Source organism: Eleutherodactylus coqui, chromosome 2, assembly GCF_035609145.1.
Source record: "Eleutherodactylus coqui strain aEleCoq1 chromosome 2, aEleCoq1.hap1, whole genome shotgun sequence".
Taxonomy (NCBI): domain Eukaryota; kingdom Metazoa; phylum Chordata; class Amphibia; order Anura; family Eleutherodactylidae; genus Eleutherodactylus; species Eleutherodactylus coqui.
The window spans coordinates 199923055-199950305 of NC_089838.1; the positions used below are offsets into that span (position 1 = coordinate 199923055).

The 27251-nt window shown below is 41.0% G+C and overlaps 1 protein-coding gene across 1 annotated transcript in view; it reads right to left on the bottom strand.

Moving 5' to 3' along the window:
* SND1 (staphylococcal nuclease and tudor domain containing 1) overlaps positions 1-27251 on the bottom strand; it is a 572988-nt gene that overhangs the window by 69708 nt on the left and 476029 nt on the right. The window contains exon 18 of the mRNA XM_066592191.1: positions 2855-2996. Within this exon, the coding sequence (XP_066448288.1) occupies positions 2855-2996 (142 nt within the window). The remainder of the gene's footprint in view (positions 1-2854; positions 2997-27251) is intronic.

Sequence of the window (27251 nt, forward strand, 5' to 3'; positions counted from 1 at the left end):
ACAGCATATCAATCTGTGTGAGAACTGCTATTTAACAATGGCTGCTGTTTCTTGTTAACAGTGTGCACTCTATAACATCCGTATACATTAAAAGGGCTGTTCCCGGAATCAACTTAACAGCCATCGACACGATAGATGATGGAAATCTGGTCAGTAGAGGTTTACCGATGAGAACCCCACCAGTCCTGAGAACAAGGGTCACCCCTCTCCACCTCTTCACAGTGAAAAGAAGGTTGGAATGGAGTGATGGCCAAGCATGCGCGGTGCTGCTCCATTCATTTCAATAGGACTGCTGGAAATAGAGGAGTACAAAGCACTCGGCTACCTCTGGTACTCCCATAAAGCTGAATAGAGCAGCACACATGCTTGGCTACCATTCCATTCAGACTCTACTTCACAGTGGGTGCTACAGTGAGGAGAGGAGGGGATCACGGTACTGTCCTCCTCAGTGGTAAGACCCCCACCGATTTAGACTTTTATCAACTACCTTGTGAATAGGTGAAGTCTATTTTAGGAATTCCTAGGACAAGAGAACAAATTTGACACGTCTTTTAATACCCATTACTTTGGAATAAGATATACAATTAGCATATAGGTATGTAATTATTGTGATGTTCACGTGTCCTCATTTAATGTAGTGTGCATGATAAAAGGAGTGTGTGCCAAATAAAATATTATCTACCTTTATCATAGTTGAACATTAATATACAGAGAGAAAATAAATCTCTGAAGAAAACGGAACCGAATGATGCGAATGCAATCTTTTTTACAATATTCAATTACTTGGAAAATCAACAGTAGGAATAAACATATATCTATCCTAAGATATAAAGATAGAGGAATTAATATAAGAGCAGACAAGCAGCACCATTTAGGGTTTTTTTCTCTGCCGTTAATCTTCTATCTTTCTAATTGCTTCATATCTTTACTATCAATTCTCTCTGCATCCTCTCTACATTTTGTGTCTCAATTAGATCATGCCAGATGTCCCTTGGGAGGCAGAGTTCGCATTTAACTGCATCTCAGCCCTACACCTCTAGTGAGGGTTCCGAACCCCCTCCCTTTAGCTGTACCACCAAACACAGCTCAACAGATATTTCTCATTTGCCATCAAACTGGTGACTATTATCACAGAAGAGGAAAGATGCTGTGAGTTTATTACAGCCCAAGGCTACATGGACCTCTTTCTGTTCAACTAATAATGTCGCCTTAATTAAACGAGACTAATTAAAAAAATAAAACAAGGAGGAGCACAGTGGATAAGACGGTTTAAATAGGTAGAGGTCATGTTCCTTACTCTGCAGAAAAGAAACAGACAAAATGCAACATCTAAGAAGCACATTCAATACTAGATCCTACCAAAGTTGAAAGGAGATGGAAATAATAGTCTTGTTTAGACCATCCTATCAAATAACGACATACTAAACAGATAGAAGATCATAACTACCAAGTCTGGAATCTAATGCAATAGCGACATATGAAAGAAAAAGATGGTCTAATTTAGTGCAAGAAGCACAAATTGGTCAAGGACAGAAACCGTCTTAGCGTGTTGAAATATGGATGAAGACGCAGCTTTCAAACCACAAACCGTCTAAGCATCTGGGTGGAAATTGTGAATAGAAGCAGAAGTCTGTAACAGATCCATTTTTTTAATTATAGTCCTGGACTACCCTTTTTTTCCACCAAAAAGGCACCACTTTAGCTCCTAGGAGTTATCTTTTATTATTTGAATGAGGTCAAGCTACTTTTACAGAAGGAAGAAGAAAAAAAATCTGGCCAACCTCTTTGCCCCTTTCACCGTCCGAAAAATTATATTATCACCTTAGTGATGGCCAATACACCTTTTTACGGTGGTTACTAATGCAAATACATCATTTTAAAGGGTGGCTTAGCTGACTACCAGATTCCCGCTCTAACCGCCAGGAGAGGAGAAACCTCAGATCCTGGCAGTTTAACCCATTACATGCCACAATCAATAGCAACTACAGCATGCAAGCAGGGGGCTCTCTCTGTCACCTATCGGCACCTTGCAGTGCGATTGCAAGGTACTGACAGGTTCCCATGGCAGTTGAAAGCTTTCATGTCTGCCAAGTAACTCAGCCTATTAGGCCTTACCTCCCGCAGACTCTTATAGGCTGTTATAGTAGGCTTTGTAGAATGAACTACATAAGTAGATTGAATGATCATATCTTCAATTCCCTTTCAAGGACTAAAAAATAGTGTTAAAAAAAAGTTCAATACAGTTTAATTTAAAGAGCAAAGTCCAGTTTACAAAGTATACATATCTTTCCCCACAAAAACCCACTTTAAATTTTTAAAGGTAATTTTGGGAAAACTTTATCTGTAGCGCCATTCATTGTAAAATATATTTAAATGTTAATAGACATGGGAAGAATATGAAAAATTGTTCGATGAATAGCAGTTTATGTGATATATATTCCCTAAACATACCCCTAAGCATATGGGCTTAGATCAACAGCACTGCAAAATATCCTAAGTGCTTTGTTCTTACAGAAATATAACTGATTAGTTTAATGTACATATGTCCTTTTCCTTGATATTAAAATGTTTTTGCCACTGACAGAGATGACCTTTCCTGGAATTATTTCTACCCAAGTGTCACAGTTATGTATTGCACTAATATTGCACCCAAAGTTCACTTAATGAGTTTAATGAATTCTAAGCCTGGCCAAGAGCAGCAGCGCCTTGAATTTATGTGCCTATAAACCGGCATAGTGAGAATGTGAAGGCAAAGAACAAAGTTTACAATGAACGGTCGCCCGAGCAAGGAGACAGAACAGGATGTTAGGCTTGTACAACAAAAGCTAGGCTGTGTGTTAAAAGAACCCCTTACCTGTCTCAACATCCTGAACGTAAAAGTGCAGTTCATCTGTGATCTCTGTAACCAGGACAGGTTTGTAATTAGCATTTCTTTCCTTCTCTTCCACCACAGCAACTACTTCTTCTACAGGCTGCTCCTCAAACTTGGACCAAATCTGTTAAAAAAAGGCAACACATTAGGAAATTCAAACAAGACAGTGACCAATAGGTTAACAATATGTAACTTGTAGTGCAAATTTACAATAAAAACAATATATGTATAGGCGCACAACAAAGAAGCAAATATGCATTTCATCAAGGGTAATCAGAGGACAAATATTCAAAATGGATCAAGCATGTACAATTCTTTGCAAAGTCAGCTTTTAAAGGGCTGTTCACATAGAACAGACTCTCATTCAATTTATATGGATGAAAGTTTATTTCCCACTAAACGGGTTGTGCCAAAATCTTAAAAGGGCTAGTATGGTTTCAAGTTAAACATTTTTAACGGCTAGGCATGAGTTAAAATAAAAAAGCATACTCACCTGTCTTCAGCCCCCAGGAGCACGGCTGACCTGCTCCCACTGCCCCATCCTCTACCACTTGATGGCTGCCGGATGTCAGGTGACCACTGCAGCCAATCAGAGGCTGCAGCGTCACCACTAGAGATGAGCGAGCGTACTCGGAAAAGCACTACTCGCTCGAGTAATGTGCTTTATCCGAGTATCGCTGTGCTCGTCCCTGAAGATTCGGGTGCCGCTGCGGCTGACAGGTGAGTCGCAGCGGGGAGCAGGGGAGAGCGGGCGGGAGAGAGGGAGAGAAAGATCTTACCTCCGTTCCTCCCCGCTCTCCCCTGCAGCTCCCCGCTCCGTGCCGGCACCCGAATCTTCAGACCCGAGCACAGCGATACTCGGATAAAGCAAATTACTCGAGCGAGTAGTGCTTTTCCGAGTACGCTCGCTCATCTCTAGTCACCACCCTAGACTCCTGACATCACAGTGCCCAGGATGTGAGCCCCGATGCCAGAAGTTCAGAAGGCGACACTGCATCCTTTGACTGGCCACAACAGTCACCCGATTTCCGGCGCCCATCCGCAGCGGGGAAAAGGGAAGCTGTGCCCTGGGAAGCCTGAACACAGGTGAGTATGTTTTTTTATTTTAACACATACCTAGCTGTTTAACTTGAAACAACCCCTTTGAGTTATCCTCTATTCGAAACATTGGGGATAACATTATGATCAGTAGGGGTCCAGCCAGTGGGAACCTCACTGATCTTAAGTGCAACATTACTCTATCCATTTCAATGACAGCACCAGAGATTGGCAAGCACTCATACTGGACCATTTCCAGCACTGCCAGTGAAATAAGTGTATTACAAAAAATGTTAGTACTCACTGTAATACTTCAATTAATAGCATACATGGGTCTCGGGCAACTCCCTTAAGGGGGATGTCCACCTGCCAGCTCGTGGCGTAAAGAACAGTTGGCCTATTCAGCACCACAGAGATCCAAAGAACATTAGCAAGCCCACCTCTTAATTGCTCAAAAGAAACAAAATTAAGGCCGAGTCAAGATCTTGACTTCAATCCCATTGAGTTGCTGTGGCAAGACCTTAAGTAGGCAGTGGGCGTTCGAAAACAATCCCATGTAGCCAAGTAAAACAATCCTAAAAAGAAGACTCATCACAATTTATCACAAATATTTGATTGCAGTTGTTACTGCCAAATGTGGCACAAACCGTAATTATGTTTAGGGGCAATTTATTTTTGACTTTTGCAAAACATGTTTCTAATACATCTTTATCTTCAATAAATAGAATGATCATTTAAAAGCTGCATTTCGCGATTACTTGTGTTGCCTTTATCTCATAGAAAAATTAGCTGGCTTATCTAAAACATTTACTTATGGCAAATTAGCAAAAATAGAAGAAATCAGGAAAGGGGCAAATAGCTTTTCATAGCACTGTACTCTGTCTTTTTGGACTAACAAACACCTTTTGGCATGTACACATGCAACATCATGTGACTGTATAGACAAACCTTGCCTACGACGATGTGATATCACAATGCAATTTAGAGTTGACACCTGTTTAATTGCTGTGAAACCCTGCTCTAATAAAAACAACGGCATAACAAACTCCTGCTAGAAAACTAGTAATGGTCACCACACCAACCACAGTCTGCGTACAGTGCTCCTACATCTGACAGGCTATTGTGTAATATGGAAGCACTGCAGAACAACCTGCTTTAATAATGCAAATTCGGAGGAATGTTAAAAGCTCAGCTCAAAGGAGAAAAAAAATGCCCATCACTAGGCAGTTCTTGGGTACAGCCTCTCCTTGTCAAAACCGTCCTCTATAACCTCAGCAAAAATAACTTGGAAATGACATAGTCCCCAGCAGGTGGAGAGAAGGCAGAGTGATGGATGGGAACGGACAGAGATGCTAATTACTCAAGAGAAGCATTAGTGAATATATACACCATCCCTCCACTAGAGGAGCAGGCCCAGCTGCCAAGCATTATCTTCAGGATTAGCAGCAGATAAAAACCTATATACCCAATATGCACAAGCACTGTTGTTTAAAACAAAATTGGCAGTGGAATCTCAAGTGGCAATCAGCATACCGTTGGATTTATCAATTATAAATCCACTAAGACTGTGCCTTTCAATTTTTGAAGCATGGCACTACCTAGAGACTGAAAAAAAATCTAGATCAAACGGAGAACCTGCAGTATCAACTTACAATTTGTCTGAGGCCACAGATCACTAAGGGTGCCTTCACAAGTTTGTGCTTTGCAAGAAAGTCCTATTGACATTCACGTAAAAAAAACAAAAAACGCAGCAATATCACGATCGCAAGGCACCCTAAAGGAGCTAGTGGTCTGCAGTGTCAGACTTGCACTGTGTGAGCCCAAGCGGATTTGAGCTTCCAAATTTCTAAAGATTTTGGAGGAATACTAAGAAAAGTATTATTGCTACAGTGATCAACCTTGGAAGAGCTTTCTCATCTGCTGCAATACCTCCTTCTGAAGGTAAAGGGCACGTTTCCTGTCTACCGTTAATATGAAATGTCCTTATTCTTTTCTCAAAAACATAAAAATAACTGTCCTTAATAGGTTAAGGAAGATTATTCAGCAACAATAAAGGCCCTTTTACACGGAATGTATCTTTCAAAAAATTGTTCAAATGAGCGAAAATAAATAATCATTCAGTGTAAACACAGCCTAACGATCGTACAGCGAATGATAAATCGTTCGATTAGTGTTCATTTTATGCAGGCATAAAAATCATTGTTGTTTCGTTCACTAATCGTCTGCTTTAACCCTTTCCAATCCACTGTCTTGATTTCTTCCTACATTCTGATTGCAGCTTGTACAGCTCCAATGTCAGAAGACGTCCGACAGGGTATTCTTACCATCTATTGCCAACCACTCCGCTGTTGAAGCTTCTCTGGCGTACACACACTGGCTTCAGCCAAGAGATGGCATTGTTGTAGAACAGCAAAAAGAGAAAGCCTTTTAGGAATCCCTGAATCCAAAATTTGATTGGAAAGGGTTAAATAGCAAATGTTATCTTTCACTTCTACAGTGAATGCGAACGACTTCTCGTTTGAAGAAGCCAACGATGTATCTGCCTGTATAAAACAGTTTGCCGAGTGAACTCTGACGTTGTTCGCACGTTCAAACGATTGAGTTTGGTGGAAACAAACCCTTATCATAATGTACATTTACAGCAGGTTTCACGGTCATGATTAAGGTCATTGTGATTAGAAAAGAATGTGATTCACGCCCATTACTTTACCCTAGGAACAATGTAGACAACACGTCTGTTAAAAGACTGCACTTTAATTGTGTCATTAAAATGGGGACACCGCATACGACTATCTAATGAAAAGCCAATGATTACTCCCATCCCTCTTATCACTGTAGCCAAATAGAACGATGTATTGACATTACTTCAATGTCACCATGGAGCAGTATTACTGGTAAACAGTTATTTGGGAAGCACATTGACTTTAGAGCCCATTTTGGCTGTGTGTTTGGGGTGTCCAGCAGGTTCTGCTTGGCGAATTTACAATATAGGATTATGTTCAAAAACAGGCAGCCCATCATTACAGACAATTTGTATTACATTATTCTTTAGGCAATTCATATAGGTGAGAGCTGTACAATGGGCAGAAATTGCAGATGGATACTCACCACTAGAAGAAGCATTGAAGACCTTGCTCATGAAAGCTTTTTGGACTGTGGCTTTAATGGAAAATAAAGTGGAAGCTCCTGGCTGTGTAATGCCTGCATGTACTTTGCTTTCAGAACGTACTGCTATTATACACACAGAGATTCTGATCTAACCCCTTCCAGTAGAAGCAGCTGAACATCTGCTAATGCAGCCAATTTGCAATATTACATCTTAAATGCAACCAGTCATTTCTAACTCCTATCATACAATTCAGCCTGTAGGATTTATTGTCTGTGGGAGTTGATTTAAGACTGAGAAGCCGGAGTTTCATCGAGTAGCTACACAACTTGGCACAACACCGAGAAAGGGAGGGAGAGAGGAAGAGAGAAGTGATGATAGATAGGGGAGAAAAAAGGAGTAGAGCTGGAAACAGGATGCAAAGAGAATAATGGAAAGAGGCAGCAAGAAATAAAGGGAGAGGGGAAAACATGCCAAGGACAGCAAGACGAGAGGAGAAACAAGTGGGCTGGCAGAGATTCATCTATAGTGTTATACAGCCTTGTAATTGATGTATATGTGCTAAAGCAAAGTGGCCGGTTTGCATTAAGTACTCACACATTACATGCTGATAATCCCACTGAGCCTGCCAGCTCAGAACACGGAGGAGATTCAACTATGTCACGGAGACCACTACCCCCACCGCCTTTATTGCAAAACACAGGTGACTGTTCCAGAAGAAAAATCTGACCCATATGTTCCTCAGATTTGTTAATCCATTTCACTTAGGAGATTTTCAAAGGGATGTAATTAAAAGAATCAGTTGATGAACGAGAAGGTATCTGGTCCACTGGAAAGCATCCATCACCAGTTTGTAATGTAGGCAAAGACCGAATTTTCAACTGGAAATATCAAAAAACATCTTTTTTAATAGTTTGTCAAAACATCAATCCTGAACGCACCTCATTTATCGAAGTAGTCAGGGGCTTTTGGGGAGAGCAAGGGAAAAAATGGTATCTTATGCATCCTGATGACACATTGCTAAAATGCTTTCTAAAACACTAGACTCCGAAGACTACAACTGCCAGTCCTGATTTCCCAGTTGACTGCAGCCTCTGTACTTCATCACAATGGTGGATAAGACAACACGTTACTTATACAACAAGCCAAAAATTCCAAGTGAAAGGAGCACTGCGCAAAACGAAGTTCAGATCAATTTCTAGAATAGCTAAACCGTGGTGCAGCCATATTTATTGTCATATCAATGTCCATATCTGCTTTCCAAGAAACAGATGGCCTATAGCGAAGGCCCTGTTCACTACTGCAGTTAGAATGCCATTGTCCTGTTCTGTCGTGGCAGCAGGCAAACTGAATGTATGCAGAAAAAATAGCTGTACTATGATGAAAGCAAACGGTACCGGACAGACCCCACTGACTTTAATGGGGTCTGTCCTAATTCAGTTTGGCCCTCTTGCATTATCTGGGTGAAATAGCACAGGAAGCTGTGCTATTTTATACAAGATATATTCGGACAGATCTGCAGCAAAGACTTCAAATGCAGCCTCTGATGAAGATGCTTAAAAGGGTTGTCCAGGGTTATAAAACACGGCTGCTTCCTTCCATGGCCATTCGTTTATGCACAGCTCCCTTAAGGTCCAACCACATTTCAATTGGATTGAGGTTTGGACTTTGGGTCACTGCAACACCTTCATTCTTTTCTTTTTCAGCCATTCTGATGCAAATCTGCTGGTGGGCTTGTATTGTTGTTCTGTTGCATGACCCAGTTTTGGCAAAGATTTAGCTTTGGGATAGATGGCTTCACATTTGACTGTAGTATACTTAGGAGTTCATAGTTGACTCAATGACCTCAAAGTGCCTAGGTCCTGTGGCTGCACAATAAGCCCAAATCATCACCCTTCCACCACCGTGCTTGACAATTGATATGAGGCGTTTATATTGATATGCTCTGTTTGGTTTTTGCCAAATGTGGTGCTAGACATTATGACCAAAAACCTCCACTCTGGTCCACAGGGCATTGTTCTAGAAGTCTTGTGTTTTGTTCAGATGTAACTTTGCAAACGTTAGCCATGCTGCAATCTTCCCTTTAGACAAAGGAGGTTTTCTACTGGCAACTCTTCTAAACAAGTCATACTTGTTCAGTCTTTATCCAACTTTACTGTTATCGACTTGAACATTTAACATACTAACTGAGGCTTTTAGAGTCTTAGATGTGGCTCTTGTTTTTTTGCAATTTCTCTGAGCATTGCATGGTCTGACCTTGAGGTGAATTTACTGGGACGTCCAGTCCTGGGAAGATAGTCAACTGCCTTGAATGTTGTACACATGTGAATAATAATTTTCACTGTAGAATGACCAACTCCAAAATTGTTTGGAAATGATCTTGGAACCCTTTCTAGGTTGATAGGCAGCAACAACTGCTTCTCTAAGATGACTGCCTGAATGCCCCAGACCAGCAAACTGCCTCTCCATTGACTTTACATAGCGGATGTTCAATACTGAATGGCTGCTATTTACACTGAATGATCATCATTCAGATCATCGCCCTTTCTTTATGCTGCACAAACGATGGAAGATGAGCTGATCGCTCTGTATAAATAGCAGCCGTTCAGTATTGAACGGCCGCTATGTTAAATCAGTGGAGAGGGGCGGGGGAGCACGAGAAGAGAACTCTCCTGCAGCCTCCCTGCTGTGAGCCAAAGATACTAGCTCCTGTGCAGCAGCACAGGAGCGAGTATGTGCAGGGACGAGTGTTGGGCATTGTTTGCCCGACATTCGTCCTGTCTAAATGGGTCGTAAGTCCACATTGGTAGTTAGTCGTTCAAACTGGCCATGTACGTTCTACATGAAAGCTAAATGGTCTTTCATCAGGGATTTCAAAGAAAGATCATTTGTAAATGAAAGATCTCTTGTAAAAATGAGAGATATTACAGCCAACTATAAGAAAACAATTTCAAATATGCCAGCCCTCTCTTCAATTGTAAATTGCATCACTGACTGTCTCTGGTAGTGAATAAAACAGGAGTGATATGTTTGCTACTTGAAGTTAGTGTGTTGTTGCAGTTTTGATGATATTTGGATGTAGGATAAATGAGTGATCCATCCTATTGGTAACACACATTACAGCTTACATAGTGTGGAGAATGCTGCGCCTATAGCTAATTTATCGAGGCTGCTGTGTATAAACACAGGTCTATCACAGGGTAACCAGTAATTCTGTGCATGGAGAGCTGAATTCCAGTACAGCAAGGCTAAAATGACTATAAAATACAGATTACTAAAATCACTGGTGAGAAACAAATGAAATTCAGGTGATTACCACACATATACTGAGGCAAATGAGCCTTAGTAAGGAGGAGCCTGGAGGGTCGCTTTAAATCAATAGTATTCTAAGTGGGGCAAAGTACAGAAAGCTACTTTTTCGCCACGTCTGCAAAATAAAATGTGCCATCTTAAATTTACATTTGTAGAGAAGCAGACTGCTTAAGCTATGAAAGATTGCAGAGCTTACAGAGTCTCTGGATGGTTAATCACAAAGCTGTATTGGGTAAACCACCTCCTAATATGACCAGGCAGGCAGGCATTTTAAGTTAATTGATCATTGATTATGCTGCTGTATCCAGCTGGAATTCTTGCAGGCCTCTATTAATGGAATATGGATGCTGAGCTCTTAAAAACAACTGTTATATTACAGGTTAACTTACCTTATTCTTTTTAAAGTCATAATACACTTATGATTTTCCTGTCTTCACAGTTTTAACAGATTTGGCCCATTCTCTGAAGAGGCTCAAAGAGAATAAATCTGATACAATGCATTGTGACGGCAGGCACGATGAAAATAATGTGATGTAATTAATTACAGACTGGTCTGCCTTCACTGGGCTTCTCTTAGCATGCAGGCCTGTCATGGAGCATTACCACGCAAGGTTAGTGGACATAGCTTGGCAATGCAAGAGAGCATGGGCAGTATTAAGAGCAGGAATCAAGAAAAATCAACATAAAAGTTTATTCTATCCCCGTGTTGAGAAATGGGGTTTTCCTCTACATATTTATTTTTTGCTTTTTAATTTTTTTTTTATTATTATTGACTAGTGATGAAATATAAAACAGTCCTGGTCACAAACCAATATCCCTGAGCATATGCCCTGAAACAAGGGTTATGCAGAAACCATAGCAAAGCTTTGGGGAAAAAAAATCTTAACTATATATCTATCTTTTGAAGTAGGCACTGCATATCTCTCTGCACACGGGCAGGTCCGATTTCCGTAGCGGAATCCAACCCTTTGCCCAGCTGTTGACCCCAGCGTATCTGCCCGCTGGTGCAGTACAGAATAGGCAGCACCGTCGCTGGGCGATGACGCGGATCCCGCGCCCTTTCCACAATGATGACTATGGAAGAGCCACGGGACGGACGACTTTTTTTTATTGATTTCAATGGAAACAGTCTTTGCAGAGCCCGCAAAAAAAAAGCAGCATCCTGTGATTTCTCCTCCGCGAGCGGAAAATCGCTATCGATTTCCACTCGTGGACTTGAATTTGCATATTGCCATAGTATGCTATGGACGTATTTGCTGTGGAATCTGGAGGTGGACTAAATTGTATTTTTATGCATAGCACCACCATATTCTGTAGTGCTGTACAAAGACTGTAGTCATTCACATCAATCTAACTACACCATCTCAAAGACAAAAAACCAAAAATAATGTACTGAGTGAAAAGCACACACAAATATAGAAAAGAGATACAAGCTACGCAGATTTTGTCAGATGCAGTCTTGGAGCCCCAGTGCTGACTACATTATTTTCTTATAATACAAAACACATGACATTTAAAAAAAGAACATTATAAAAGGTCATACTAAATAGATTTTAATGGGGAAGGTCAGGTGGGTTCACTCCTCAGGACTTCTAGTACACAAGGTGAGGAAAGATCACCATGTTAATAGGAAAAGACTATAAAAAAAACTATAATACAACATATACATATGAAAAAGCAAAACCAAAAAAAGACATCTCGCAGGCAAACTGTACTCTGCTGTGTATTCGACACAATGTCCTAGAAGTTAGAAATTAACTTCTTGTGACCTGAATTTAGGAAGGGGTAATAATGTAATTGATTGGCGATAATCCTACATCACTACATAAGAATAAAGGGGAGATCAATTAAATCAGTGCTAGAGACTCCATTATAAGGTCGGGGGAAGAAGATTACAAATACGATTTTAGCATGGCAGTATAAGGCGGTAGGTAACAGCAGACACCAGTGTTGGTTCTCACCGGCATTTACAAATGAGCCTCATTTCGTGGTAATATTCTCAGACATGCTCTGCTAGTATTTGGGACAGTAGATAGGAGGCAGACGCCCCCTCGTCTGTCTCCCCTGTGCATGTGCTCATCGAAGGGATTTTCTATCTTTATTGTTTTGGCACATCTATATTTATCACTGGCTGAAATGAAGATGTACAGATTTTGTGAAGTGAGGGCCATCTGTTTGCAGCATATGCTGTCCTCCATCATAAACAGGAAAGTTTAGGTTACAGACGGTTTGCAACAAGTCAGGACCCCCGGTACAGGTGTAGGTTCTCAGCATCCTCCTAATACATAGACTACTGCGATATGCAGTATTAAAGAACATGGCATAAATTAAACTGGCACAATTGTCTTCAGGTCAACAAAGAATGCAATTAAGTAAACACAAATACATTGTAGTATTAAATGCTATGGGCTGCGAGACGCTCAATTCACACGACCGGATCGGTAGGGCGTTCGTGAATACTGGCCCTGCTGGCTTAGAGCACGTATGGCTGCGAGTGCACTGTACATGACCGGGTATCTTACGCACACAGACATGTGCAGTGTAACTTTTTATTTTTTAATTCGCACTGTTTCATAGCGGGTTAGCGTATGAAATGACGACCGTATGCAATGTATTGTGTGCGGACGGGGTTTGCATACACCGCCCAATCAAGAAATAGGGTTCACGCTGCGTGGTACATGAGAAATAGAGCATGCTGTGATCTAATTCTCGTGCGTATCGACACGCAGTATCTATACAATAATGTGAACGGATCAATGAAAGTCCATTTACCTTCACTGACTCCATTCACCGCCTGTCAAAATCATGGTGGTGTGAATGAGCCCTAATGACGTGCATTGCTCTCAGTGACCAATACCAATATTTGCACCTCTAGCTCGACACAAAAATCTCCTCCGATACTTATCTAACAAGAGCTTTCACCTTACTTTACATGCAGTTCCATCCTGTGTCATGTAAAAATGGCCTTCTACTCACCGAATTTCCAAGATTTTATTAGCCTACAGCCACAGTTTGTCCAGTCCTGCATGTGAAAATCCATCTCCAGTCGGAAACGTAGAAAGGGCATACCAAGAAACAGCACTGCAAGGCCCAGTAATGTCAGGAGGAGCAATGTGCAGAGTAAGAGGAAAACTAGACTGTCAGATCCATGCTTTCTGAGCAGTGATGGCAGAGAGAGGTAATCCGCAGTGTACAATGCCATCCTGCATGTAATGTGCTATGACATTCTGCTGAACAGGCTCGTGTTAATAAAATATGAAAATACTTAATCTTCTGGCATGCTCCCACCTGCGGCCTGCGTGTTTGCCATTCTCCTAACAGTATCCCTAACTATATAGCAATTTGGTGCTCATTAAAGCAGTTTGGCAGGTAAGTACCCTCCATTTCATCCAAAGGATATATTGTGTGTAATTATATTATACAGAAATATACACACACACATACATTTTATATATATATATATCAGATTTGAACTGCGATCGCCATCCGCGCATATATGTGCTAATACACGGTTACTGAAATGTATTGACTTTCATCTGTTCACTCACACTTGTGGGTATGAATTGCGGATTCTGCAAGCAGAAGAAAAATCACAGCATTCTCTATTTTACCACAGATTCTGCACACATGAGCTCCATTGATTTCTATGGATGTGTTCAATACCAGGGCAACCGTAATTACATTGCATCTGGACGTGTATTCGTACGCAAGTTGCTATAAGACCAGAAAACAAATGGTATAAAGAAAGCAGAAATTTGTGGGCAGAGAATGTAGGACAGAGTCTGGGGAGCAGAACCCCATCCTGACTGCTGTCTGCAACCTCTGCTTGTTCTTCTGGGCTCTTCCTGCACGAGAAAAGCACAAAAGTTGGAATGCGACAGTTTTTGATGCAATCATGTCCTCTATATGAAGAATCCTCTATACTGTATTTACATATTTCTCCCCTCCACATTGGGAATTTCAAGAGTAGAATGTTGAAATGCCTCGGAAAACCAAACACAACCTCTTGAGATTGATACAGTTTTCGAAAAAAGCATTCAGTACAACTCATAAATCTAGAGTGGGCAGTGAAATAAATCATACCAATCATGACCGAGTTAAAACAGTTGTATCAACACTGCCTTATCGTAATGAATGTGCATACAGAGGCATCTGTCAATTAGCAAGTAGAATCACACTCTGGAACGGAAATCTAGCTTAAACTGTAAATTAGATTAATACATTTCAATATCAGCTAAATCTTTTACCACAAAACAATTATCATCCGATCAGCTCCCGTAATATAACGCACACGATGAACTTGCTTTTCTAAGTGGCAAGCCCATTTTAAAAGTGGTAGTCCCATCTCAGTCTTTTACATCTTTTTCAAAGAATTATCTATCAATCTATAGGTGAAAGCCCTCACTGACTGACTCACTACTAATTCTCTAACTTTCCGATGTCATAAAAACATGAAATTTGCCACGAGCATTCTTTAGGTCCTAAATAGGAAAAGTAAAGGGATCACACAACTTGATTATTCAATGCTAAGGGCAAAACTATTAGCACCCCTATGTAATGTACCTAATCTAATTCTTTAAATTCCTGGAGTCGTACAAACATGAAATTTGGCATGACCATTATTTAGGTCCTAAATAGGAAAAGTAAAGGGGTCACAACTCCATTATTCAATGCTAATTGCAAAAGTATTGGCACTAAGGATGAGCGAGTATACTCGCTAAGGCACTACTCGTCCGAGTAATGTGCCTTAGCCGAGTATCTCCCTGCTCGTCCTTAAAGATTCGGGGGCCGCTGCAGGGCGGGGAGGAACGGAGGGGAGATCTCTCTCTCCCGCCCGCTCTCCCCTGCGACTCACCTGTCAGCCGCGGCGGTCCCCGAATCTTTAAGGACGAGCAGGGAGATACTCATCTAAGGCACATTACTCAAACGAGTAGTGCCTTAGCAAATATACTCGCTCATCCTTAATTGGCACCCATATGTAATTGCTAGGAAAATCAAGAAAAGACTCCCTGCCGGATGGCGGAGGCCTCCTGGTCATTCACGGCGCTCGTGGGTACAACAGATAGGCATCTACATTGAATAGAACAATGCTCTCGGTCGTGGTCATTCTAGATCAGTGCTACGAACCCTTGTCATCCAAGCAAGATAACGAACTATTCTTTTGGTCCTAAATATGAAAAAGTAAAAGTGTCACAACTCCATTTCAATGCTAATTGCAAAAGTAAGGGCACACCAGTACGTGTCGTACAAGTGAGAAATTTGGCACGTGCATTCCTTATGTCCTAAATATGATAAGTAAGGTCCTAAATAGGAAAAGTAGAGGGGGTCACAATTTGATTATTCAATGCGAATTGGAAAAGTAAGTGCACCCCTATGTAACTTCACGGTGTTGTACAAGCGTGAAATTTGGCACGAGCATTTAGGCCCTAATTGAGGAGAGTGGGAGGGGTGGCACATTCTGCAGAGGGACATCGGTACATGCAGCCTGAGGAGAACCTAATGCTCCTCTATGTGTATACATATTTTATTCCTCGGTTCCTCTAAAGTAACCTTGACTTCATAAAATTTTCCATGTGAGCAACACGTAAACACCTGTATCAAAATAACTCGGGTGAAGCTGGGTATACCAGATAGTATGTTATAAAAGTCATATAGGTACGGACCCGACGTGGCTATACAAGGTGGCCATGGGTGGTTGCGATTACACAAACAGTCGAGCACACTTTGCTATGTTGTGTCCACAACTCTTATAGACATCAATGGCACAGTAGTTACAGTACGCAGTTTTGCTCACCTCACATTGAATTTTATGGGAGTTATAGAATCGGTGTAGCCCAACCGCACTCAGCCCTTTCCTTCTTCCCAATCACTTTGCATTGAGGGGCGATCCCATCACAACCAGATTTGGCCGAGATTGGAACATTACTTAAGTATTTGTAGAGCCAAATCTTAAACTGATCATACGCTAAAAATTTCAGAATGCTGCTTTTTGAAGTATTTCTCACTTTTGGTTGTCTGTGAAAGTGGTTCTTCAGCCCGAGTGCTATAATTTGTAATGCTAGATCACAGATAAATGGCAGTCTGATCTCTGCATTGCTCTTTGACCTTGGCTTTTATTGATGTGGGGCGCATCTGTAGTTTTTGTAAAAAGGACTTTCTAACAACTGCAATTGACAACAAAAAAACAAACAGCACAGAAACTTTGTTTTCTTTTTTAATAGGAGATAAGAGCTATCTGACATGTTCTCAAGCTGCATGAACATCTATTAAAACAATTTTACAGTCTGAAGGGATTGGGTTATGTAGACTGGAGGTGAGGGTCTATAAACTGCATGAAGGATGCCAAAGTTTTTTTAGTTAGTGAAGAAATTATGCTGGGATAGTGAAGAGAAGGTTTCAACGTGATCAGCAGAGCTGCATGTTATATCTAACTGGTGAGCTCTAACAGGTTATCTGCAACTTAAAAGGCGCTGTCCCATGAAGATTAATCGGAAAAGGGGTGAAGTCTGCCCTTCAATCAGCTGAGCATCACAGATCTGACTACAGAAGCAGCAGTCCATCCTACAGTCACAATGCAGCCATAGCAAAAGCCACTGTATATTGGAAGCTGTCTTTTCTGGCTCATGAGGGGAGATTACAAGCAGGAGACACCCCTCTGCAACGTCCATATACCCTCATAAGTCATATAGTGGGTTGGAGGGGTTTGCACAAATATATCTGAAATTGGTCTTGCTGCATAGATGCAAGATAAGAATTTTACACATTGTGCCCCATTGGGCACAAATAATCTATATGCAAGCCCGACAGAATGTGTAGAAAAAAAACAGACATTTTGGATAGGCACTCAGTGGAAATCAGAACTGCACACAATGCGCTGAAAGACATGAAAAGTGTATTTACTTATATTTACAGGGGGAAAGACTGGAAAGACTGGTCAAATCTGCTTACTCCCTGATATAGCATTGTAAAGAGGACTGTAGACATCAGGATGATAATAGAACCACAGACGTTTATTAGTGAATCCAATCTATCAACGCGTTTCGGGGACCACTGCAACAGATCTGCTTTCTCAGGAGCCCTGCAGAATATGTGGCCTGCTATATGAACAACATGAAATAAAGGGGCTGATGCAACATATTTGCTTTCATATTTAAAGCGTACCTAACTTTTCAGAACAAGCTACTGTGTGTACATGAGGAATATCACTTTCTGGACCTTATATAACTTGTTTACTGCATTTTTCAACATTTCTTCTGTCTGTAGGCTCTCTAATTCTCTGTTGTCACTAAGTTGATAGGCAGGGCCTCCTGTTATGTTGTTTTCTACAGACTGACTACAGATTCTGCTCCCTGTCTGTAACACACAGACATGCACAGAGGATCATCAACATCATTGAGGTCATTAGAGAAGTATTGAGCAGTGGAGATGCAATTCCAGTAGCTATACAACTCATCCCACTCCTTCACTTTCTGTTCTCCATCTTGTTATCCCTGTTACTAGAGATGGGCATCACATAAGAGCGAATAGCAGGAAGACCCCCTAGTGGCCAACACTATCTAAAGTAGCATTTTAGTTGCGCCCAAGATTCTCAGATGTGACTCTTCTCGTACAGGACACGGACACTCCGTTCATGTGCAGACGACCATACATCAGCATGTTCTTCCGTCGTGCAAGACTCGCATGAAAACCGAACATGCGGCGACTTTTCTGTCTTGCAGCATTGCTGTGAGAGAAAAAAAAACTGCCCCTGTAAGTTGGCCCATTGAAGAGAATGGGTCCTATTTTTACGCGTCTCACTGCACAAAACTCATGTGAGAATATCGGTCATGTAAATACGGACTGAATTGCACTTTTGCTAGTTATCACATTGGCTATCTTATAAGCAGTTTCAAAATTTAGTGACTATGTATGATATTATGAAGTGCCAGATATGCCAAACTTTAGAGACTAAAAAGCCATCAACACTAAGTATGGAACATGTTCTGCCAAAGTGCCCCTTTTTGCAGATTCTATATCGCCTGGAGTGGTATTATTTATTGCAATAATTATTTATGGGCAATCTATGGCAGCAGGTTACTGCAAATAATGCCAATTAAATTAACATTTAACTAGAGATGAGTGAGTTTACTCGCTAAGGGCAATTGCTCGAGCGAGTAGTGCCTTAGCCGAGTATTCTCCCACTCGTCTGCAAAGGTTCGGCTGCCGGCGGCGGGGGAGAGCGGGGAGGAACGGAGGGGAGATCTCTCTCTCGCTCTCCCCCCCCCCCCCCCCGCTCCCCCTTGCTGACTGCCGCAACTCACCGCTCCCCCGCGCCGGCGCCCGAACCTTTTCTCTCGAGTGGGCAGGTACTCGCTAAGGGCAATGCTCGCTTGAGCAATTGCCCTTAGCGAGTATGCTCGCTCATCTCTACATTTAACCCTATAATGCTTCAGGTGGATGATTTACTAGGCTATGGTTCAAGTATTTCCTCTTTTCTATTTCAATGCAACATTAGAAGAATGAGTGTATAACAAAACCCTATGAAACAAAGTACAGATAAAAACAGGTATAAGGGGAAAAAATGGGAAACACAAGTGAGGTTATACTGGGATCTGTATTTTGGAAAGGATCCTCCAGCAGCCATCACAAGTGATCTGCACAAATCTATGCTGGGACAGGAAAATTGCAGATGAAGTGTGCAACCCCTGAGGTGATGAAGCAGAGTTTAATTTAATTAATATAAGGAAAATTTAAATAATTATTTGAGGTCCCTTGGGGAAAATCAAGAAAATTTGCAGTAAAACCGATCATCATGAAGAATGCATTAAATTACAAAACTGACGGAAGCTGTGCGGAGATCCTACTGCCCCACCAAAGATGATCATTAGCATAACAAGGGGGGATATGATATACCATGGGAATTGAAGAGACGTATGCTAATGTCTGGTATGTCTCTTGTCACAAGAAGCAGAGACATCAACCTGCATCAATAGCACCTGTCAGACATAATCTGTAATTGAAGTGGCTTCAGACAATTTACTGGTTCTATGTACTCACCTACTAGTACAGTCATACTATATACTAGGAAACTGGTCATTGGGAATATACGTGCATGATCAGATAGCGGTGTCTGTTCTCAATGGCGAGTTAATACCAGTCTGTTAGGGTTTCCTATATTAGTGACAAGAGAATACAATTCTGCTGCCGTCAAAAATTCTGGAACCCAACGTAAATCGGATACACCCCACGATATTCATAGAATCCTAGAATGGTAAAGTTGGAAGGGACCTCCAGGGTCATCTGGTCCAACCCCCTGCTCAATGCAGGATTTACTAAATCATCCCAGACAGATATTTGTTGATGAGGTCTGTGAGAATTCAGCCGTATTCGTGTGAAAACGGAGCTATCAAGGCTCAGTTGTATACGGAAAGCATGATACCAGTAGAAACGGAACCTTACTTAACTGACTGTGCAACATTAGAAAAATCACTTTGGCATGCCAAAGTTCTGTTTTTACAAGAGTCTGGAGACTTAATTTTGAGACCTGGACCCTTTTGGAGTACATGGGTAAAATCCTGATGAGTGGTTGCTCACCAAGGATTGGTTAAGTTGCTCCTACAAATAAGGAATAATATTTTAAACACATGTATAGAAGAGTCGCATAGTTTTTAGTGCTTTTTGGAGTACTGCTAAAGAAAAACACAGCGGTTCTGTAGAACTGCAAAGGGAGGCCTTACTCTTAAAACTGTACATTAACACAGATATAGGTTTGTGTACAGAAATCTGTGTTAAGGTCTATTTACACGAGTCGATGATCGCTCAAACGACAGTTTGAGTGACAGCTTTGAGCGATCATTTTGCATAAACTATTATGTAGCTTCTCAGCTACTTAATAGCTCATAAGTGTGCAAATGAAGCCTTTAGCTGAATGCAGTTAATAGCCCGAGGACTCTTATCTGCTTTCAGTTTCTTTGTTCTCCGCCGGGGAAACAATGCTATCAGCACTACCCCGCGGAGAACTCCTGATAAGACTGCAGGACGATTTTTAGGTTGGCCTGAATGTAATGATCAGCTAGCCGTGCATGATGGCCACGCGTTTAGACGCAACGATTATCGCTCAAGTGATGGCTTTTTAGTGATTTTTGAGCGATCACTGATTTGTGTAAATGGGCCTTTAGTACACTTTGCTGGGGTGCAGAGGTGCCAATTCACAAAACATGACTAGCTTCTTTACATCTACATGGTGATAAGCTCCAGGTAAACAAAAAGCAGGGGAATGGACCCGATTACCCCAGAGGTCCCTTCCAACTCTATAATTCTATGAGTACCTGCCAAGCTACACAATGATTGGCATAAGGTACCCAATTTATGAGGTTTCTTCTTAAAACACATAAATGAATTCACCACAGAACATGTATATCTAAACCTGTTTCATGGATGAGTTTGCCTTGTAAGAATACACTGCGATCTCTGTCTTATCTATACACCCTGTAATCCATTGCTGTATAAGTCCTGACATCATTACATTCTGTGGCTAATGCCCTGCTGCGTTCCCATACATCAAGATTATTATCTAGGACTGAATTAGTGTGTACCTACTTAGTGGATATTTATGAGGGTACTTTGATATAATGCATGGCCAGTATATGCCCAGTCAATTCTGATGTACAGTAACTCTCTGCATTGCAATTCTAGGTGCTCAACACAGTGTGAAATATAAATGTATGAAGGAAGGACTGTGGGCTGCTACTGGCAACTGTCTGCTTGTTTAGTTAAGGAAGAGTTAGAGGCGATCAAGCAATCACCAACTGCTGGAAACAATCTTCTCCAAGTCAGCCTTGTCCAAAGATTTAAAAATATGAATAGATTTGTTGACCCCTGTCATACCACTTTGTCTAGACTGGTTTCTAAAAACCTGTTCCAAGTGCGAGTCTCAAGAATTATCAAAATGATAACAATAAAAAAGTCCCCAAAAATATTTTAATGGCAATATAATTATCAACTATTTAGAAGACTATGGGTTAAAAAAAGGAGGAGTCTGAATTTGAGAGGGAGATTTGCCAAGCTGTGCACAATCCGTGGTCAGATACCCACAGCAGGACATCTGGTAAGCTTCACCCGGGTGGTTTGTAAGGGGAGTGAGCAGCTGAGGCGAAGCTCAATAATCTCACAAGTTTCCATCCAATGTATTAATCAGAGGGCCGGAAAGTACATTGGATTGTGTGCACTGTGCAGCTGAGTGCAGCGTCAGCAATAGAATATTGCTGAATCCAACAAAATACACATCCCATTCCTGCAGAGGAAACCAATACCGCCCTTGTAATACAGCATCGCACTGATGGCTGGCTTCCTTTGTTTATGGATGTGGAGATTTTTCAATACAGTCAACTGGTTCACTTCTACCTGGCAAAGCTTGAGCACACAAAATAACAGGACTTTAAAGCAAACATCACCTGTTTTGTAACTTCCAGGATGGACCGGGCAGAGTCACTGGATGCTATATATCTTGATTCTTCCCAAGCATTTGATACTGTGCCACGTAGACGGTTGGCACAGAAAATGAGAATGACTGGCCAGGAGGAAAATGTGTAAGGGTGCATTTCACATGGACGGAATTCGCACGTGAAAATAACACTTTAATTTTAAATGTGTGTATTCACATTAGCAATCACTGCATGTCCTACTTTTGGGTGATTCCTCTTAAGGAATGATCCATTATTTCCTATGATCTTTAAAAAAATTGGATCGCACTCATATGCAATGAATATGGGCGCTGGATGGCGATAGAAAGCACTTTTTGTACGTTACGGTCATTTTTAGTCTACACAACCCTAATGTCTTTTTAGAATCATGTCATATTAAAGTTTAGTGTTTTTAGGAATTTTTCCCATTGGATGAGCTGGACCTCCTTTTTTCTTTTTCTGCTTACTTACGGCAGTGCTATTTCTAACATCTCCTTACCTGCAGTTTACAAAGTGACAAATGAGACTTAACAATTAGAAATGTAAGGTTATGCATACGGGAGGGGAAAAAAACACGTCGTCATTCTATAGTAAATAGGAAAACATTGCGCAGGACCAACACAGAAAAAGACATCAGGATTAGCTGACAGTAAATATAACAGTAGCAATCAATGTCAGGAAGTTGCTGACAAGGCAAATTAGATTATGGGGTACGACAAAACCAATACAGAATCTGTAAACTTTACAGATTACTAGTAAGACTGTATATGGAACACTGCATACAATTTTGGGCACCAGCTCAATCGAAAAGTGTATTTCAGCTTGAGAAAGTTCAAAGGCGGGTGACCAAAGCAATACAAGGAATATGTGGACTATAGAATTAATTTAGGTAAATAAAATAAAATAACCAAAATAGCTGAGGGGCAACCTAATAACCATATATAAAATATATCAAAAGGTCACTACAGAGATCTCTCCCATGATCTATGTATGCTCAGGACAGTAACTACATGTATAACAAGGGGCATCCTCTATGGCTAGAAAATAGAAGGGATTTGCACCAACAGCAGAGGGTTCTTTACTGTAAGAGCAGTGAGACTATAAAACTCCTTACCAGAAGAAGTCAACATGATCACTGCACTAAAACAGTTCAAAAATGGGCTCGAATGCCTTTCTTGAGTATAGTAATATCACAAACAATAGTTTGCAGATTGCATGCGATTAAAGGGGCTGGTCTGGATTTTTTTTTTTGAGGCTCTAGATTGGGGTCTGTTTTTAGAGGATCTTATCTAGGGTATGTATTTGGAGGGGCTTTGTCTGGGATTCAAATTTATTTAGGGGGTCTGATGTGGGGTTAATTTCTTTAGGGGGTCTTATATGGAGTCTGTAATACCTTTGGGGGCCATATGCACTATCTGTAATTTAATGTAATCTATGGTTAAAGCATGTCCTACATAAATGGGTGGGGTATACTGTACCTTTTGCACAGTGGGCACCACTTAATAAGACCCTTTTAAGAATTTACCCCACACAAATTCTCAGAAGTGGGCAAGCATGTCTTTACAAGAACATTAGTTACCACTAAATAGAATAATGTTTAACTAGTACCTTTATCAGACGGTTTACCGTTTCTTCAGTCATATGCACCATTTTAACAATCCACTCCATTCGGCAACTAAACATTGTATTTTACTTGTGGAAGTCTTGGATTAAATTAGGTTTTCTATGTTATAATCACCTCTTCTGTGTTTGCACAGAAATGCATTTATCTAATTTTTCCAATTCCAGGATCAAATCAGATACGTAATATATTCTCTAGCGCAACATCTAGGAGACTGGATAATGAAGATCAAAGCATTTTACTATTTTATCAACATTTTTCAATATTCATTTTGCAATAGCTCTTCTAATTTTTCTTCATCTTATTACAAATGATGAAAGTGATTATACACGGTACTGATTGTACAATATGAATAACAATGACTTTTCAACAACTTCAGTGGCTATGCAACATTCAGATGAAATTATTCACCATTAAGTAATATCAACCACTTTACAAATCAGCTTGTTGTATTTACTTTGAAATTAACGGTAATGTTTAGTGTTAGGCCGGATTCACACACATGGTACAAAAATATGTCACAAATCAAATCATAAATCTCCTGAACTAATCCCCCCTAGCCCATCACCCCCAACAACATGCCCCCTGTCCTACTGCTGCAAGTCTGGAGCACTGTCTACCTATGGCACCGTACACTCTCCACTGTGCTACCGTGTACATCCCCTACCCCTGTACCTCCTGCATCACCTCCTCCTTCTTGTGTGCAAGCTAGTTGGTGCATCCAGTCTGTTCCATTAAAAAAAAAAAATTGAATACCACATGTAATTATTGTGTTTCCACCTGTGTTTTGAAAGCGCTGCGGAATAAGTTTGGGCTATACAAATAAAAAAATATATTATTACTGGATTTTGCTGCAAAGCCACAGCAATATCTAAATGTCAATTTCCGTGCAGAAATTTTCCACAGTATACAGACGGTATCTGTTAAAATTGCATCCAATTTGCTGCTACTGCAAATCCGCAGCTGAATACAGTATAAGCAAAGTGCATGAGATTTTAATAACTCATCAACATGCTGCAGAAAATGTCAGTGTGTAAATTAATCTATGGTGCAATTTTTTAAACATGCAGCATTTCAATTTCTGCTGCAGATTTTCACTCCTTTCAATGTAAAGAGGTGAAATCTGTCATGAAATCCACACACCCAAAAATAGATTCAGCAAGGAAATCTGAATGGGTCCATGTTCACACGGAATTCTACGCAGGTAATACAGTCTCAAAAACCGCCGAAGTTCAACCTGGAAAATCATGTTTACCATTGAGTGACATGTTCCTCACCAAGAGCACAGTCCTTTCATTACACTTAAAGGGGTTCTGACATCAAAAAAAAAAATTTGTACTCACCTTGCCTGGCCTGGCCCAATCGCCAGGCATGTCCCCTCCAGCCGGGATCATCTTCTGTGCCTTTAAAGCAGAGCAGGAGCGGTCAAAATGACCGCTTCCTGCTCTGGTCCGTCCGTCAGGCACTTCCGAGGTGAACGGACGGACCGCCCACAGCAAGCACGTCACAAGGAGTTCTTGCTGTGGGCGGCCCGTCCGTCCTGCTGAACTCCGAGATTCTGCGCATGCGCAGTGGAGACGCGGCCCGTCCTGACTCCTGTCAGAGGGCACCTCTCCACTGCGCATGCGCGCAATCCTGGAGCAGCGCGGCTCGTAGAGAAAGAAGACTGCCTGCCGGGAGATGACCCCCCCGATGTCAACAACAACAGAAGAACAGGTAAGTATAAGATTTTTATGCTTTAGCAGCCATTAAACCATGGGTTCCCTGGGTCCATTAGGCAGACCAGGGAACAATGGCTGCTAAAGCATAAAAAAATTCTTTGTGTCAGAACCCCTTTGAAGCATACCTGAGTTTTCAACACATTTTCTAAGACAGAATAGGCTCTCCTTTCCCACTCACTTGCTGCTGGTTATAAATTCTGATTTTCAGATGGTCTTTTGCACATTTTGTTGCCTTGCTGTTTATCATCCACTTTCAAGCGGGGCTCATGTCATAAACCTAACACACTGCCAGTAGTGAACTGTCCTGTACTGCCTTACCCTCACTTCCCAAGCTGCACTGTCTGTCGTCCAATCAGAAGGGAAGCAGTATCTGAATGCCCGCCTTTCTGCTGCTATGCTGTCCCAGGATGAATTAATGACCTTCTGCTTAAATGATTAGTAAACCAAGAGTAATGTACACAGATGTGTGGTAACAGCAGAGAGGCGGTGTGATGAAAGAAAGAGAATGTGAAGATTGTTTACACAGTGTCTGCAGATCTGTCAGCCTGTGAATACATGGGAGCAGATTGTGAAAACAGTCCCGCCCACACAGCTACGAAAATGGACCAGTTACTACAGAAGCTCAATACCGAACAGGCAGTGAATTGCAGAGGATCTGGAAGAGAGATCCCTAGTGGCAGCCACTTCAGCCTTGATTTACAGAGGTGCAACAAAAAAAAAGTTTAATAGATGTATTTTACAAGATTGATGAGACACATGCAGGCTATTTGATAAGCATAAGTTGTGTAAAAGTTAGTGCCCTTTAATGCTTGCATTAATTTTAAAGAAGATTATAAAATGTATTGTCTGAACGTCAATGTTCCGGTTTAATGCTCATGACCAAAGGCTTCTAATTGAGCCTCTAATTTTTCATCACAAGTTTAATGTATGACAAAGAAATTGTGTCATAAGCAGGTTCTACTTTGGAACCTGTCAAAGGTGAGAATACAGAACACTGCAGTGGTTAGACTCTACCAGCCGTACTTCGGTTGTGTAGAAATCTGTGACAGAGAATGCTCAATCTAAATTTTTGCATTTTATTATTAAATCATTATCCACGATCACGTCACAGATTTATTATCTTAACACTGTATATCGGCTTTACTGCATGAAAGCTATGGCTTACATGACTTAAATACCCTCTATAAATCGGGGCCTTCTCTGGTGCGGACTGCATGACCTTTCTTATCTGTCAAGTTCCTGATATACAGTGTAGTCCAAATGTATAAATGCAGACTGTCTATACACGTCTGCATAACCAAGATCCTGCAAACCATATATGCACAACCGATGTCCCATAGCCAGAGGATTAGGCTCAGTCCACTACTACTATTTTAACTCTTAATGACCAAAATCAAAATAAGAACTGTAAGATTGTACATGCTGTGGATTTTAAATACAGAATTTTCACATGAGAAATCAGTGGAATTTACAAAAGGAGAGGAGAGGAAATTGCAGCATAATTGACATAACTGATTTCACCTTCTTCGATGAGGAAGTCTGTGTTAAAATGGTGCAATGAGAATTTTCATACAGATTTTGGAGTGAACCCACTGAAAATCTGCTGAGTATGAAAGCAGCCTATGACTTTAGATGGCATCTAAATCCACTATAAATGTCTACTGCATCACCTTTTAAAGTAGAACAACCCGACAATTAGGCTCTGAAACGAACAAAAAAAAAAAAGACATGCCCCCCTACCACGGAGCAATACTTTTCTCAATGTATTCCCTGACCTCAGGATTGGTAGGTGTCCCAGAGGTCACACCCCCACCAGATACTTATCCCATATATCCCACTCAAAAGTGATGGCAGGTAAGATACCTGGTGAAACTTATATTCTTTACATGGAAAGCAGTAGAAAAAGCACAAGTTACCAGTAAATATTAATCCTGTTTACCACATCAATGTGTACTTACAAGTAATAAATATTTACCCATTTTATTTAGTGATCACATACTATAAGTAATGCTAGTGAAATGTGATTGATATACTTTGGCAAGTTACTGATAGATGCAGCAAAGCTGAATTTGTCAAACAGATTGATTGTATATTAATTACTGTGCTTTTACACATTGCATAGTGAATGGATGCAGATCCG